General features: G+C 46.5%; 1 protein-coding gene across 1 annotated transcript; it reads left to right on the top strand.

Annotated features, from left to right (window-relative positions):
- The first annotated feature begins 2,879 nt into the window (after positions 1-2,879).
- On the top strand, positions 2,880-15,402 carry Txndc15 (thioredoxin domain containing 15). The gene is made up of 5 exons (XM_034511098.2): positions 2,880-3,040; positions 6,088-6,563; positions 10,088-10,251; positions 13,629-13,759; positions 14,822-15,402. The coding sequence occupies exons 1-5, from the start codon at positions 2,974-2,976 to the stop codon at positions 15,016-15,018; spliced, it is 1,035 nt and encodes a 344-aa protein (XP_034366989.1). The 5' UTR covers positions 2,880-2,973; the 3' UTR covers positions 15,019-15,402.
- Positions 15,403-15,533: the final 131 nt, after the last annotated feature.

Here is a 15,533-nt window from a genome sequence, read left to right as displayed (position 1 = left end):
GGATATATCGTGTTCTGTCAGATCTTTCTCTGATTCATCAGTCAGATCTTTCTCTGATTCATCACTTTGTCTGCCACTCAATTAGACATCACTTTCACACATGGGTGCTTCTTCTACAAACTAACTTTACATTCATTGTTTGAGATTAAAGGTGTGGACTACAGGCCTGTCTGCATTCCAGCTAGGGGGAGTAAAGGTATGTGCTAAGGCTGAGCCACACCATAACTAGAAACAGCTTGTTTTTAGTAAATAGCAATCTCTGGGTTCATATTGTGATCAAATGCCCTGCAACAAGTGTGTTGCTGTATATAACAATTGTAGTTAGTATCAACATTTTATATGAATGATCCTAGTTCACATGTCCTAACACATTTAATTCCAGCAAAACCCAGGGCAGAGCTGAAGGTTTCTAATCATGTCCCTGAAATTGGCACGTGTCCCATCTGCTAGTGCTGAGATAGTCCAATTAGGGTTTTTCCCATTGCCTTTACTAAATTGACATTAGGAGGTGTGCGTATGCATATGTCTTAGGGTCTCTATTGTGTCAAACATCATGACCAAAGCAAGTTGTGGAGGAAAGAGTTTATTTGGCTTTTATTATAGCCCCTCACTGAAGGAACTCAAAACAAGGGAGGAACTCAAGTGGGACAGGAACCTGGAAACAGGAGCTGATGCCAAGGACAGAGAGGGGTGCTGCTTACTGGTTTGCTCTTTATGGCTTGCTCAGCCTGCTTTTTATAGAACTCAGAATCAACAGCCTGGGGTGGCCCTACCTACAATGGGCTGACCTTCCCACATCAATCACTAATTAGGAAAATATTCTATAGGTTTCCTATATCCCCAACTTATGGAGGCATTTTCTCAATCAAGGTCCCCTCTTCTCAGATGAGTATAATGTCATTTTGTCAAGATTATAGTAAAAATTAACCAGCATGGCTCTAAACTTTTATTTACATAAAAATCATCATTTACATTTTATGTTTATGGGTGTTTTGGCTGCATATATATGTGCACACTATGGGTACTGATGGAGGTGGTACTGGATCCCTGGAGCTGGGGCTGTGTTGAGGACCGAGCTAGCCCCACGTTCGGGCGGCCAAAAAAATGTCGAGGCCCGAGCAAAATGTTGAGGCCTGGGCTGCCCCAAGTTTGGGCGACCACTGTATTCCAGCCCAAGCTGCCGCTCCATTCCGAGGGTCGGGGTTCAGCAAGAGAGAGAGTGAGGATGGACTCGAAGAATGGAGAGCAGACAGAGTGTGTTTCAATCCCGTTTATTCTTCAGTCTCTCTTCTTAGTCCAAGTCCCAAGTCTTGAGTTCCTAGTTCCTAGTTCCTAGTGCCTCCAAGTTCCAAGTTACTTCTTCCAAGTTCTCTCCCAAGTGCCTGCTTCTCTGTCTCCTCTGACTGATTCTCTCATCTGTCTTCTGTCTGCCTCTCACCTTTATATGTCTCACTTCTAAGCCATGCCTTTTGGTCACACCTATCTATAATCATGCCCTTAGGTCTTGTCTCTAAATCTGATCTCTACACTTCTAAGTCACACTCTTAAGTTACACACCTTTAATCTCACACACCTTTAACCTCACACACCCAAGGTATCTAAACCAAGATTATCAGAGTGTGTTCAGCTGTTGTAGGCTATTGTAATCCAAGTCTCATGTCAGGGTATATGGCTCAAGATGGCTGCAAAGTTGATAGCCGCTTTCTGCTAAAAGTCAGCCCCCAACAGAGCTGGAAATCAAACCCTGGTCCTGTGCTTTTTGTTTTGTTTTGTTTTGTTTTTTTCAAGACAGCGTTTCTCTGTGAGCCCTGGCTGTCCTGGAACTCACTCTGTAGACCAGGCTGGCCTCGAACTCAGAAATCCTCCTGCCTCTGTCTCCCAGGTGCTGGGATTAAAGGTGTGCGCCACCACTGCCCTGCTGGTCCTGTGCTCCTAATGAGTGAGTCACTCCTCCAGGCTTAGGCTCCAGGTCAGAGGCATGCTGCTTTGGGGTTTGAGTGACAGTGGGCTAGCACCACTAAGTACCTTTGGCTCATAACCCTTGGCCTTCTGCAAGAGCAGAATGTGCTCTTAATCTCAGTTATCTTTCCCTCTTCCCCCCTCCCTTCTGCTCTTATCTCTTCTACTCCCCTCCCCTCCTCTCTCTTCTTCTTTTTCTCTCCTCTCCCCCACCTTTCATTTTGTGAGACATGGTCTCACTCTGAAGCCCAGGCTGGTTTGGAATTCATGATGTAACCCAGACTGGCTTGGAACCCACAGTAATTCTCCTGCCTCACAGGTTTCCAAGAGCTGGGATTTTAGGCATGAACGGCCATACCTGGTCAGGCCACGTTCTGAAGCTGTTTTTAAAGAGGCCTTCCAATTTTCTTTAATTCAAAGTACTAAACATGCCTAAGTGTCAGACTCAGTATTATGAGCTCCAGTGTTAAAACCCACCAACCAATTAAACCTTATTTGCCAGATGTAGCAAATTATAGGATAAAGAGTTTTATACACACATAACACAAATACATATAGCAGTTATGCGAAATTCAAATTTAACTGCATCTATCCTCTGTCTGGCAATACTAGCTTATATAACATGCCGAAGTAATACATCAGACTGTCTGTGATCTCCCAAGGTTCTGCCTCTCCTCCACTGTGCACAAATTTCTCGGCCTTTTTGTCTCTCGAAATGAAAGGTATTAACTCCGCACACAGGTGTACTGATGGCTGCTCGAATCCTGCTTTGACACTTGTTTCCTAAAGTGACTTCCAGTACAGGTCGCACAGGACTGGCAGGAGGCCGACCGCCCGACTCCAAGATGGCGCCTGCTCTCGACTGCCAGGAGTCAAGATGGCGGCCCGTGACCACGCCTGCGCTCTCCGCTCTCCTCCCCTTCGGCTCGCTGGGGCGGGGGGCGCGACTCCGGTTGCCGTGCGCCGGTTGTCTTCCACCGCGGAGGCTGTCGCCGCGGCTCACAGTCGCGCGCCATGCAACTCCTCTGCTGGTGGCAAGTACTGCTGTGGGTGCTGGGCCTTCCGGCCCGCGGCCTGGAGGGTGAGTGCGGACGCGGTCGGGCTAAGGCGGCTGCGTGGGGCGACGCGCTGCCACCCGCGGGCGGTGCGGGACGGTCGTGGCGGTGCGGGCGGTGGAGGCTGAGCCTGCCCAGGCCCCTCAGCAGGCCTGACCCGCTACCCTTTGCGGTGCGCACTTTATCACTGACCATCAACAACAGACACCTGACTTTTGTTGTGGCCGGATCAGAATCCCAGAGCTCCGAGTGATGCGCTACCTCACAACCTCATTCAGTCCTCCCAGCAGCCGGGAGACAGCTTCCATTACTACCTTCATTTCACAGGCTGGAGATGGGGAGGCTCGGAGGGAATAAATAATTTGCTTGTTCGCACTTTCTAGTAAATACCAGAGTCTGAAGTCTCTGACTTCAAAGTTCATGCTGGAGTCTATCCTGCTGGGCCACTTTTTCAAAGTGGCCACTCTTGCTCAGGAGTTATCTGTATGGAGGGAAACACCAGAGAACCAACCTCAGATTCCTGGGGCCCGTGTTTATGTGGGGACCCCTTTAAGTGAGGAAAGGAGCCATTCTGGGCTAGAATGGGGAGCAGAGAGAGAGGACTTCTTAGCTCATGGCTCCTTATCCACTCCTATTAAATGCTATTTCTTTCTTTTCTTTTTATTTTATTTATTTATTGCTTGTTTGTTTATTTGTTTTTTGAGACCGTGTTTCTCTCTGTAGCCTGGTTGTCCTAGAACTTACTCAGTAGCCCAGGCTAGCCTCTAACTCAAGAGATCTACCTGTCTCTGCCTCCTGATGCTGGGATCAAATGCCACCACCGCCTGGTTTACACCAAACTTTTTTTTTGTTGCTCTTGCTGTTTTGAGACAGCCCAGACTGGCCCCCGACTTCTTGATCCTCCTAGCAGTCTAGAGCTGTGATTAAAGACTCACTGTTTCCATTTAGGGATGCCCACCCTGAAACTGAGATTCAGAACCTAAATCCTCTTTCAGCATTATGCAGCCAGAGAAGAGGGTCTGTGATGGAAGCCAGTGTCTGTCAGGTCTCACAGCCAAAATTTGGAATTTTCATTCTATTTAATCACTAGCCTTAAAAGTGAAGATTCATGGAATAATGGACTCTCTAGACTTCTTTCTCAAAAAGAAGGCACTGAAACAAACAGAGAATGGGATCAGAGTTTGTAATAAGCCCCGGCTCCCTCCACCAGGGGTTATTACAGGCCTGTGGTGTTCCTTACCAGAAAGCAGCAAGGCTGGGAAACTGCTCCCTTTGACCTGTGCTAGCTGTCTTAAGGTTCTAGGTGGGTGCAGCAGCAGCAGCCACCATATGAGGTGGCACAGGCCTGTGATCCCAACCCAGCATAGGTGGAGGCAGAAGCACCAGGAGTTCAAAGCCTGAAGTAGACAAAAGAATCAAATCAATATTAGGTTTAGTTTCTCTACACTCAATGCATACGTTAATAGTTCCTCACTAAATACTCAGATTTCCCAGGGGTAATAGTCACTGTGAAATTGTTGCAAAATGTAGGATACATTCACACATCCATGCAGACCCTGAAGACAGCACCAACTGACTCGGTAGTATTGGTTATGTGGCTAGGCTATAGACTGGGCATAAAGGAACCTTTACTAGCTGGTTCCTCCTCCAAGCAGCTGAAAATACAAGTTAATTTCCCCCAGCAGATACTATTGACCAGCTAGTATTTGGTTTTAGGGATGCTGCCCAGTACCTAGGAATGGGAGTGAACACCTGGCCCTGAGATCTGAGATCCTGTAGTAGTTTTTACTAGGGAGTCCAATAGCAGATTGTTAGTTTGTTACTTTTTTTTTTTTTTTTTTTTGGCATGTGTCACAATGTAGCCCATTCTAGTTTGAAATCACAGAACTCCCCCTGCCTCAGGTTCCCTATGACTGGGATTATAGGTGTGATCTACCACAATCAGCTCACTGAGTCTTTCCATGAATCCTGTACTGCTGGGTAGCAGTGTGCATGGGAGGGTTAGACAAGTAGAGGGCCTGCCTTCCTATGTGGAGGGCAAGGCGGGTGTAGAATGGATACAGATTATTAAGTGAATTATAAGGGTGGAAAATACATCAAGGGAAGCCATTGGGTGCCATCTGGAGACTGCTCACCCTGCTCTAAGTGTTAGGATGAATGTCCTATAAGTGAGATGTAGTGCTTTAGAGTGAGGGGAGACTAAGTATCTGTAGTATACCACCCAGGAGATAGCCAGATTAGTTAGAAGAGTAGATTAGGGTTTACCCCCCAGTAATTGTCAAAGCCAAATAAAACAACCATAGCTGGAGTCTCAGTTATTGGTAAGCTAGTTGGGGATAAGCATAAATTGATTCTACTACAAAGGCCACCACCATTGTTATTTTCTTTTTTTTAAAGATTTATTATTTTTTTTTTTACTTATATGAGTACACTGTAGCTGTCTTCAGACACACCAGAAGAGTGCATCAGAGCCCATTACAGATGGTTGTGAGCCATCATGTGGTTGCTGGGAATTGAACTTAGGACCTCTAGCAGAGCAGTCAGTGCTCTTAACCACTGAGCCATCTCTCCAGCCCCCATTGTTATTTTCTTAGTGTCTTTGTTTTTTTTTTTTTTTTTTTTTTTTATTTTTCGAGACAGGGTTTCTCTGTGTAGCCCTGGCTGTCTTGGAACTCACTCTGTAGACCAGGCTGGCCTCGAACTCAGAAATCCGCCTGCCTCTGCCTCCCAAGTGCTGGGATTAAAGGCGTGGGCCACCACTGCCTGGCCTTAGTGTCTTTGTTATCTTTTCCTAACTGGTTGTCTGCACTGCAGTTTTTTGTTTGTTTGTTTTTTGCTTTGTTTCACGTGGCAAATCGCAGGTTCCTAGTGTGTTCTGGGTTTGCCTTTTTACTTGGCATCTTTTTACACAGCATCCCTGTCTGTGTTCTCCAGAACTGGAGATGGTAGTGGCTCTCTTATAGTAAAATGGAAATTTTTTTCTCTATCGGGGTAGGTCTCACTTTGGAAGATAATTGTCTTTGAGGTTTACTTGCTTTCAAATTAAGTATGACAACATGCTGCCCTGCTTTAGTTGCAGAGGACAGTGACCACACGTGGGAGGAGGAGCGACCTGTCCCGGATCTCCAGGTTGGAGCTGTGTACCTGAATGAAGAAGAGGCTGCCCAGGGCCATCGGGGCCAGGCACGAGTGGTAGAGCCCACTGAGGCCTCTCTAGGTTCCCGTGGAGATCCCATGGTGGTGCTCTCGGTGATTCCTGGGACAGCTGAGGACCAACGGAGCGCCGAGGCCCGCGATGGCACCTGCAGTGCGCAGGGAGAGGAGGACCCGCAGTGCGGCCGAGAGAACCTCTTCGGACTGCAGGGTGCAGGCGGCTTCCAGGATCGGGAGGAGGAGTACTATGCTGAGCCTGGAGTGGCTGAGGCTGAGCCCGTAGCCACCGAGGATGCCAACAGCACCGACAGCCTCAAGTCCCCCAAAGTGAACTGCGAGGAGAGGAATGTGACCGGGCTAGAAAACTTCACTCTGAAGATTTTAAATATGTCTCAGGTAGGAAGCATGTGTTAGTGTCTGTCCGTCTCTATGTCACTCTCGTCTCTGTCTTTCTCTTCAAATTCACCTTACGATCTAACACTTATAACTTTCAGGTTAGTCTCCAACCCCTGAGCTCAGGTGGGCGTGTGCAGAGCATGCTGCCGCAGCCTCCTCTCTGCTCAGTCTCATGCCTGGTACTCCGTGAGGACAGTGTTGAACGACTGCCGCAGCCTGCTGCCGCTCTGATTTGACAGGTCTCATGTATCCAAGGTTGGCCCTGAGTTTGCTGTGTAGCTAAAGATGACCTATGACTTTAGACGTTGACTCTCCTGCCTCTGCCTCTGGAGTGCTGGGATCATAGGCCTGCACCACCATGCTTAATATTATGAGGTACTGGGGATTTGTATTCCAGCCCTGCTGTCTTAAAAAGCAAAGTTGCTGTTTAGGTGACTAAAAGCTAGTTGTTCTTATAAGAATCTTACCGTCAAGGCCATGGAAAACATCCTCCGGGACATCTAGGTGCTTGGGATCAGAATCACAGCATTTTCTTTTCTAGAGCTGAGATTAGCTCAATAATAGAGCGCGTGCCTCACTTGTGTAAGGCCCTGGGTTTAATCGCCAGCATCACCAAAAAATAAATGTTTTTTTTTTTTTAAGTCTGAATGAGGGGCTGGAGAGACAGCATACTGCTCTTCCAGAGGACCCAAGTTCAATTCCCAGCACCCACATTGGATGGCTCACAATCACATGTAATTCTAGCCCCAGGGAATCCAGTGCCCTCTCTGGCCTCCTCCAATGCCTGCACTCAGGTACACATACCCACATTCAGATACACATACATGATTAAAAAATAATAAAAATAAATAGTTTTTTAAAGAAAAAATCAGAATGACTAAAACTGCAGGTTGACATTTGTGCTGGAAAACATGTCACAGTGCTGAGGTTCCCTTCTCTCTGAAGACCGTGGCTCTGGAAACCTTAGCTCTCAAGACAATGGTGGCTCACTGTCGGGGAGGGCATGGCATAGTTAATTCATGCCGATTCTCTAGGGGCTGGGGTCAGCCTGGCTCACATTCCCTCTAGAGTGCACTAAACACTGTCCTCAGGCCCTGCAGGACTGTTTTGTTGTCACAGGTATGACCAAGCCAGTCTGGGTTGCAGCTCGAACACTTGGGGCAGGAGCGGTGCTCCCTTGATTTGGCCCTGTCGACTTGCACTAACCTTTGGCCTCACACATTGATCTTAGCTCTGGCAAGATGACAGTTTGAAAGTGTTCGATGTTGTCTTAGGGCTTCATTGCTATGAAGGGACAACATGACCAAGGCTGCTTTTTTTTTGTTTTGTTTTTAAAGATTTATTTATTTATTTTATGTATGGGAGTACACTGTAGCTGTCTTCAGAACAGGGCATCGGATCCCATTACAGATGGTTGTGAGCCACCATGTGGTTGCTGGGATTTGAATTCAGGACCTCTGGAAGAGCAGACAGTGCTGTTAACCACTGAGCCATCCTTCCAGGCCAACCAAGGCAACTCTTATAAAGACAAATGTTTAATTGGGGCTGGTTTACAGTTTCAGTGGTTTAGTCTGTTATCAACATGGCGGGCAGTATGCAGGCAGACAAGGAGCTGGAGGAGCTGAGAGTTCTACCTCTTGATCTGAAGGCAGCAAAAAAAGACTGGAATTCCCTACTGGGCAGAGCTTGCACATAGGACCTCAAAGCCCACCCCCATAGTGATACATTTCCTCCAACAAGGCTACACCTCCTAATAGTGCCACTTCCTTTGGGCCAAGCATTTAAACACATGAGTCTTTAGGGGCCAAACTTATTCAAACCACCACAGATGTGTCACCTTTTTCTTTTCTTTTTCTTTCTTTCTTTCTTTCTTTCTTTCTTTCTTTCTTTTTTTTTTTTGGTTTTGGTTTTGGTTTTTGGAGACAAGGGTTTTCTCTGTGTAGTCCTGGCTGTCTTGGAACTCACTCTGTAGACCAGGCTGGCCTCGAACTCAGAAATCCACCTGCCTCTGCCTCCCAAGTGCTGGGAATAAAGGCGTGCGCCACCACTGCCCAGCATGTTACCTTTTTCTTACTGTAACAAATCTATAAATACCAGGAATAATCAACTTAACAGGAGGAAAAGCTCATTTTAGCTCACAGTTTTGGAGCCATCACTGGGCTCCATTGGTTCTGGGCCTGTGATGAGGCAGCATACCACGGTGGGGCACATGTTGGAAAAATACATCACCTCCCAGTGAAGAGGCGGTAGATCTTTGTGAGTCTGAAGTCAGCCTGGTCTGTATAGTGGGTTCCAGGTCAGCCAGAGCTACACAGTGAGACCCTTTTAATGAAACAAAATAAAAAGGGATCAAGGCCCAACAGTCCCTTCATGCTCCAGGGGCTGGAGCTAGCTCAGAGGTTAAGAGCCCTGTCTTCTCTTGCAGAAGACCTGGGTTCAATTCCTAGTACCCACATGGTTTAGCTCCCAGCACCCATCTGTGTAACTGTGGTTCCAGGGGATTGGTGCCCTCTTCTGGTCACCACAGGCACCAGGCACACTTGTGAGCAGAAGACTAATAAACAACAGTTGGGCATGTTCCAGTGACCTATGACTTTCCAGTAGAGCTTAGCGTTTTCTTTTTTAAATAAAGATTTACTTATTTATTTTATGTATGTGAGTACACTGTCCCTGTCTTCAGACACACCAGAAGAGGGCATCAGATCCCATTACTGATGGTTGTGAGCCACCGTGTGGTTGCTTGGGAATTGAACTCAGGACCTCAGGTTCTCTGGGAGAACAGTCAGTGCTCTTAACCACTGAGCCACTTCTCCAGCCCAGAGCTTACTTACCTTCTAATGCTGGAACTACTATCCAATAGCTCCACAGGCTGGGACTAAGCCTCCAGCAAACGTTTCTAATTACGCAGTTAAGATGCCTGCTGCTCTAACAGTAGACCTGAGTTCTGTTTCAAACACCACTGTTGAGCATCCCATGACAGCCTGTAGTCCCTGTCCCAGGGGTCTAATGCCCTCTGCTGGCTTCCCTGGGTATCTGCATGCGCATATATGTGCAAACGTGCATACATACTCACAGACACAACAAAAATCTTAAAAGATCTAAACCATAGCATTTGAGATGTACAGTTCAGTGCCATGGTGCACAGATGCCATGGTGGTCTGTGTATGCTGTGAGTACTTAGTATTTGAGTTGACTGGTTAAGAAAACACTGAAGTAGCTTTGGGAAAGCGTAGAGATGAGCGTGCCTCCTCATTCAGAGTGCATTTCTGCTGACTCCTGTTCTCATCAGTCTCTGTCCTCTCTGCCCTCCTGCCTTTCACTCACTCGAGCAGCAGTGTCCTCTTTCTTGGGCATCCTTTCAGAAGCACACAGGTACATTGTCTTTGTTTTGTAGCCCTGACTGTCCTGGAACTTGCTATGTAGACCAGGCTGGCCTTGAACCTAAAGAGTTCCTTCCTGTCTCCTTGCCTAGCTGACACATGTATACTTAATGCTGACCTTAACCATTATCCTTTTCTTTGCAGGACCTCATGGATTTTCTAAACCCAAATGGTAGCGACTGTACGCTGGTCCTCTTCTACACCCCGTGGTGCCGGTTTTCTGCCAGCCTGGCTCCTCATTTTAACTCCCTGCCTCGGGCGTTTCCGACACTTGGCTTCTTGGCACTGGATGCATCTCAGCACAGCAGGTACCCTTGACTGAGTGTGGCTTGTCTTTTCGGCTAATGGTCATGGTCACGTGGAGCCCTTGTTGATTAGTCTGCAAATAGGGAAGGCAGATGGGGCTTTGTAACAGGCTGCTGGGCATCAGGCTCCTGGGAGCTGGTGGTTTCCAGTTCTAGAAACCCCCAATGAAATGGTCCTGTTCTGCATGTGGTGGGTAGAAGAGTGGCAGGTAATAGGACCAGAGGACCTTGGAGGGTCTAGGCCAGACTCCATTAGTACACGTGGTACCATAGTAGGGTGTCTGTCTGTGCGGGTAGCCTGCCTGCAGTGTGGTTCCTAGCCCTGTGCTGTGCTGTGCCTATGTGTGGTTCTCTAAAATTGTCATCTTTTAAAAGCTCTCTCATCTATTTATTTTTAACATCTGTATGTGGGTGTTCTGGCTGCATAGATGGCTGTGTGCTACACGCCCATGATGGACAGAAGAAGGTTCTGGATCCCTTGGAACTAGAGTTATGTGAGCCACTATGTGGGGTGCAGAGAATCAAACCTAGGTCCTCTGGAAGAGCAGCCGGTGCTCTTAACCGTTGAGCCATCTCTCCAACCCTCTATGCCCCTTTTAATCTTAAGAAAATGTACATACCTGTTTTTGTGCTTGTGCATATGTATGTGGGTACCTGCAGAAGTTAGGAAAGGGTGTCAGGCCCCGACAGCTGACAGGAGATGGTGAGCGGTGGAGATGGAGTTTCAGGTGCCCCAGAGCTGGAGTTAAGAAAGTGTAAGAAAGTGGTGAGCACTGGGCATGATGTGTGTGTGTGTGTGTGTGTGTGTGTGTGTGTGTGCGCGCGCGCGTGTGTGTGTGCGTGCGTGTGTGTGTGTGCGTGCGTGTGCGCGAGCGCGTGTGCTGGGGACCAAACTGCGGTTCTCTTAAGAGCACTGTGCACACTTGACTACTAACCCGTCTCTCTAGCGTCTCATTTTCTTTCCCTGTCTTTTCTTTTTCTTTCTTTCTTGTTAATTTGGTGGTTTTTTTATTTTTATTTTGTTTTTTTTTTTGTTTTGTTTTGTTTTGTTTTTTGAGACAAGGTTTGGCTGTCCTCAAACTTACTCTGAAGATCAGTCTTGACCTGGAACTCAGAGATCTGTCTGCCTCCACCTCCTGAGTGCTGGAATCAAAGGCATGTGCCACTAATGCCTGGATATCTTTTCTTTCTTTCTGTTATTTTTTGTTTGTTTGTTTGTTTGTTTTTGTTTTTCGAGACAGGGTTTCTCTATACAGCCCTGGCTGTCCTGAAACTCATTCTGTAGACCAGGCTGGCCTCAAACTCAGAAATCCACCTGCCTCTGCCTCCCAAGTGCTGGGATTAAAGGCGTGCGCCACCACACCGCCCGGCTATCTTTTCTTTCTTTATACCTAATTCCATTTTTTTTTTTTTGAGACACAGGCTCACTCTGCACCTCAGACTGGCCTTGAATTCTCAGCGGTCCTCATGCCTCAGCCTCCCAAGTGCTGAGGTTACAGGCATGAGCCAGCACACATATATTTACTCTTGTGTGCATATTACAAGTTATGCATTAATGTAATACACACTTAATATATTAATAAGTGAATGTACCCCCTTGTAGTGACATTATCCTTGCTTATACTTCTATATTGTTCACAGGACTTGTTAATCTCCTCTTCCTTGGGCAGGTCAGTGAGTTTGCACTGTTACCCAGGAGACAAGAGAACAACCGTAGGCTGTTCATCAATATGCCTGCCTTGACTTTTATCCTTATTTTTTTTAAATACTTATTTATTTATACATGTTTTCATTGTTTATGAAAAAAATAAATTGTCCCTAAAGTTAGTAACTATTGTTTTATTGAAGATTTAAAAAAAATTATGGTATATTAGGGTCCGCTAGAGGAACAGAGATGATAGAATGAATATATATATATATATACACACACACATTAAACAGGAACTTATTAGAGTGGCTTACAGGCTGTGGTCCAGCTAGACCAACAGTGGCTGCCTCCTGATGGAAAAGGCCAAGTATCTGGTAATTGTTCAGTCTACGAGTCTAGATGTCTCAGCTGCTCTCTAGTCTGCATTGGAATCCCAAAGAAGTACGTTCAAATATCAGTGAAGGAATGCCTCCCAAGCAGGATGGAAGACCTGCTAGCTAGAGTGAGGGCAAGCGGGCAAAGAGCAAAGCCTCCTCCTTCCATGTTCTTTTATGTAGGCTGCCACCAGGAGGTACGACCCAGTTTTAGGGTGGGTCTTCTCTCTTCAGATAATCCAATCAGGAAGATACCTCACAGATGTATCTACCTGCTTGGGTTTTAGTTGATTCCACATGTGGTCAAATTGACAACCAAGATTAGCCATCACACGTGGAATGTGAGTGTGTACATGTATGTGGAGGCAGAAGAGAGTGGCAGATACTTGGAGCTGAAGTGGCAGGCAGTGGTGACCTGCTTCATACAGGTCCTCTAGGAGAGCACTATGTGTGTGCTCTTAGCTACTCAGCTGCCCCTTCAATCCTAACTTGGTAACTCCTCTGTCTGCTTCCGGAAAGTATGCACATAGGCCTAAGAGATGCCAATGCTTGTCAAGCTCCGAGGCACACAGTGCTCTGGGATTAGGTCGGCCTTCTTCCCTGCTCTCCCTTCCAAAGGCTTTGGCATCCTCCTTGCTGCCTTCTTTGCCTCCATTAAGTGCCTCGATTATGGAGGACACTTTTTCATTACAGGGGTGGAACATGTGCTTGATTGTATGCCAACATCGGAATGGCACAAGCACCATTGCTCATCCAACACTGCTTGTTAGTGGGGAGAAACTGAGGCACGGTGAGGTTGGGCAGTGTTCCCAAAGTTCATAGCTGGTTCTGTCGTCAAACTACTGCCGACCCTGGACTGGCCGTGTGAAGGCAAAAGAAGCCTGCAGGCCTCGTCTGCCAAGTCCGCCCTTCCTAGTTGAGCCTCCTGGTGTGTAGATTGAGTCATGGATTCCTTTGCACCAATTTGGGAAAGAATTGCCAACTCGATTCTGATCTTTTTGGAAGGAAGGGATGGCCATTCTGAAGTTTGAAGGTTTTTTCTTTCTGTCAAGAAAATTGACACACTATGCTTTATCCATGAATTAGAATTTTCTGGTCTGTGTTGTTTTGACATTTGGAATCACTGGGTCGTGGCTGGAATCATGTGCTAATACCAACTGACTTGGATTGCAGAGCAGGACTGCCCTAGCCCTGACCTATAAGGCAGTGGCAAGGAACAGAGCAAAAGTCAAAAGTTCAAGTCTCAAAAACCTGGTTTTTGATATCCAACTGGTTGCTAGATATCCACCAGTTTTCACGGGGTAGCTGCACAAGAACATGTTTTGGGACCTCTAACTTTTGCTTCCTTTCTCTCCCAGCCTGTCCACCAGATTTGGCACTGTGGCTGTCCCTAACATCTTGCTGTTTCAAGGCGCTAAGCCCATGGCGAGGTTTAATCATACAGATCGGACTCTGGAAACACTGAAGATCTTCATTTTCAATCAGACAGGTGTGTAGAAATACTGTCCAGGGAGGAAGGGATTTCATTTTGTTTTTGAGACAGGGTCTCCCTGTGTAGCCCTGGCTGGCCTGGAATTTGCTCTGTAGACCAGGCTGGCCTTGAACTCAGAGAGCTCTTTATGTTAGTAGTAGCATACAGTGTATCTTCTTTAGTCTGTATCGCAGCTAACTACTATGTTTGTAAACTTTAGCTGAATGTTGGGTGCTTATGATTTATTTGTTTTTATTGTGCTGAGTTCCATTTATTAATCCGTTTGCAGAGGATGCATTAATTCCTTAGTGTTTGCCAAAACGTATGGCCCTATGGCTTATTCCTTGTAAACATTTGACTGTGGTAAGTTGAAGAAATGTGTTCCTCTGGAGACTCCCTTTCTCACAGCCGTCTAGCTGCGACTGTGAGCATCCATCTTCAATGCCTAGAACACGCCTCAGTGCACATTGTTCTCGGTTTTCTTCTGACACTAAAGAGCAAAGACCCTCCTTATCTCAGATTATCTCAGTGCGGGCTGAGAGTACTGTAGGGTTGCTGGGAACTCTGAGCCTCGTGCTGGACCCTGACTCACCAGTCACTGAGGAGTCAACAGGAGAGAAAGCCATTGTGTTCAGTGATTGCGAGGAGCTCTAGGTGCCTGGCATCTTTGGTGATCACTGCTCGGTGGTGGGTAATTGTCTTCTAGGTCTTCCAGGAACTCATTTAAAGGCATCTTGATAACCTGTGGGAACTTCTGAGAGTAGCTTTATTTTGTTGAACTTTGGTCTTAAAAGAACAAAAGGTAACTCTTAAGAGCACATTGACTAGAAAAGCTCCACAGAGTCAGAAATTCTGGAGTTTTAGCTTTGAAAGGCTGGAAGGATTCCTGATCCTTTGATGTGGTGGGAAGAAAGGCGAGTTACAAATCACCCTGACATGCAAGTGAAATCCTTCCAAGATATGCTTGAGGTGGTGTTTATTTTAGGGTTGCTTGTCATTTTGCATGCCATGCATCATACTTCAGACGAGCCTCAGATGTGTTTTTTTTTTCTGATTTGGAACAATTAATTTCTCTTTCAGGTATAGAAGCCAAGAAACATGTGGTGGTAACGCAAGCTGACCAAATGGGCCCGCTCCCCAGCACTTTGATAAAGACCGTGGATTGGCTGCTTGTGTTTTCCTTGTTCTTTCTAATTAGTTTCATTATGTATGCTACCATCCGCACTGAGAGTATTCGGTGGCTGATTCCAGGACAAGAGCAGGAACACGCAGAGTAGAGACGGAACTGAACCGGAACAAGAGGGGCCTCAGCCCTTCCTTCATCTGCAGACTTAGCATTACAGCCACTAATGTGCGGACTTGCAGCGGAAGTCAGATTCAAGAATCATGTTCTTGTTAAACTACTGAAAGGCTGAAAAGATTTCATATAAATGTGTTTTTACTATGGCGATCAGCAGGTACAAACGTGTTCACTAGAACTGACTGTTCTTCTTTTTAATACTGAACACAATGAATTTCTCTTCTAGTGGCGTTAAGCAGGAAAGTGTTGTCTGAGAAGAGGAGCTGGGTTGGAAAGTGTGGGCTAAGACCAGAAATGTGGGCTAGGATGGGGACGTGTGGGCCTACCACAGGACCAGTGAAAAATAAAGTCACTGAAAGAACTCACAGTGGTTTCGCCTGTTTCTAGGAATGGCAGCCATTAGGAGAAAATAAATGTTCTAATTAAAGCACGTTAATTCTGTGCTAGAGCACAGAGTTTAGCCAGTTATGTGTCAGCATGCATTATTCGAAC

This window comes from Arvicanthis niloticus, chromosome 8 (genome assembly GCF_011762505.2).
Source record: "Arvicanthis niloticus isolate mArvNil1 chromosome 8, mArvNil1.pat.X, whole genome shotgun sequence".
In the NCBI taxonomy this organism is placed as follows: domain Eukaryota; kingdom Metazoa; phylum Chordata; class Mammalia; order Rodentia; family Muridae; genus Arvicanthis; species Arvicanthis niloticus.
This window is presented reverse-complemented; position numbering and strand designations above follow the sequence as displayed.

Bases quoted from the DNA above. Each gene is read 5' to 3' on its own strand.
- Txndc15 (XM_034511098.2), top strand. From the start codon at position 2,974: ATGCAACTCCTCTGCTGGTGGCAAGTACTGCTGTGGGTGCTGGGCCTT. The intron at 3,041-6,087 runs GTGAGTGCGGAC...GCCCTGCTTTAG, and splicing joins TCCGGCCCGCGGCCTGGAGG to TTGCAGAGGACAGTGACCAC. The intron at 6,564-10,087 runs GTAGGAAGCATG...TTTTCTTTGCAG, and splicing joins AGATTTTAAATATGTCTCAG to GACCTCATGGATTTTCTAAA.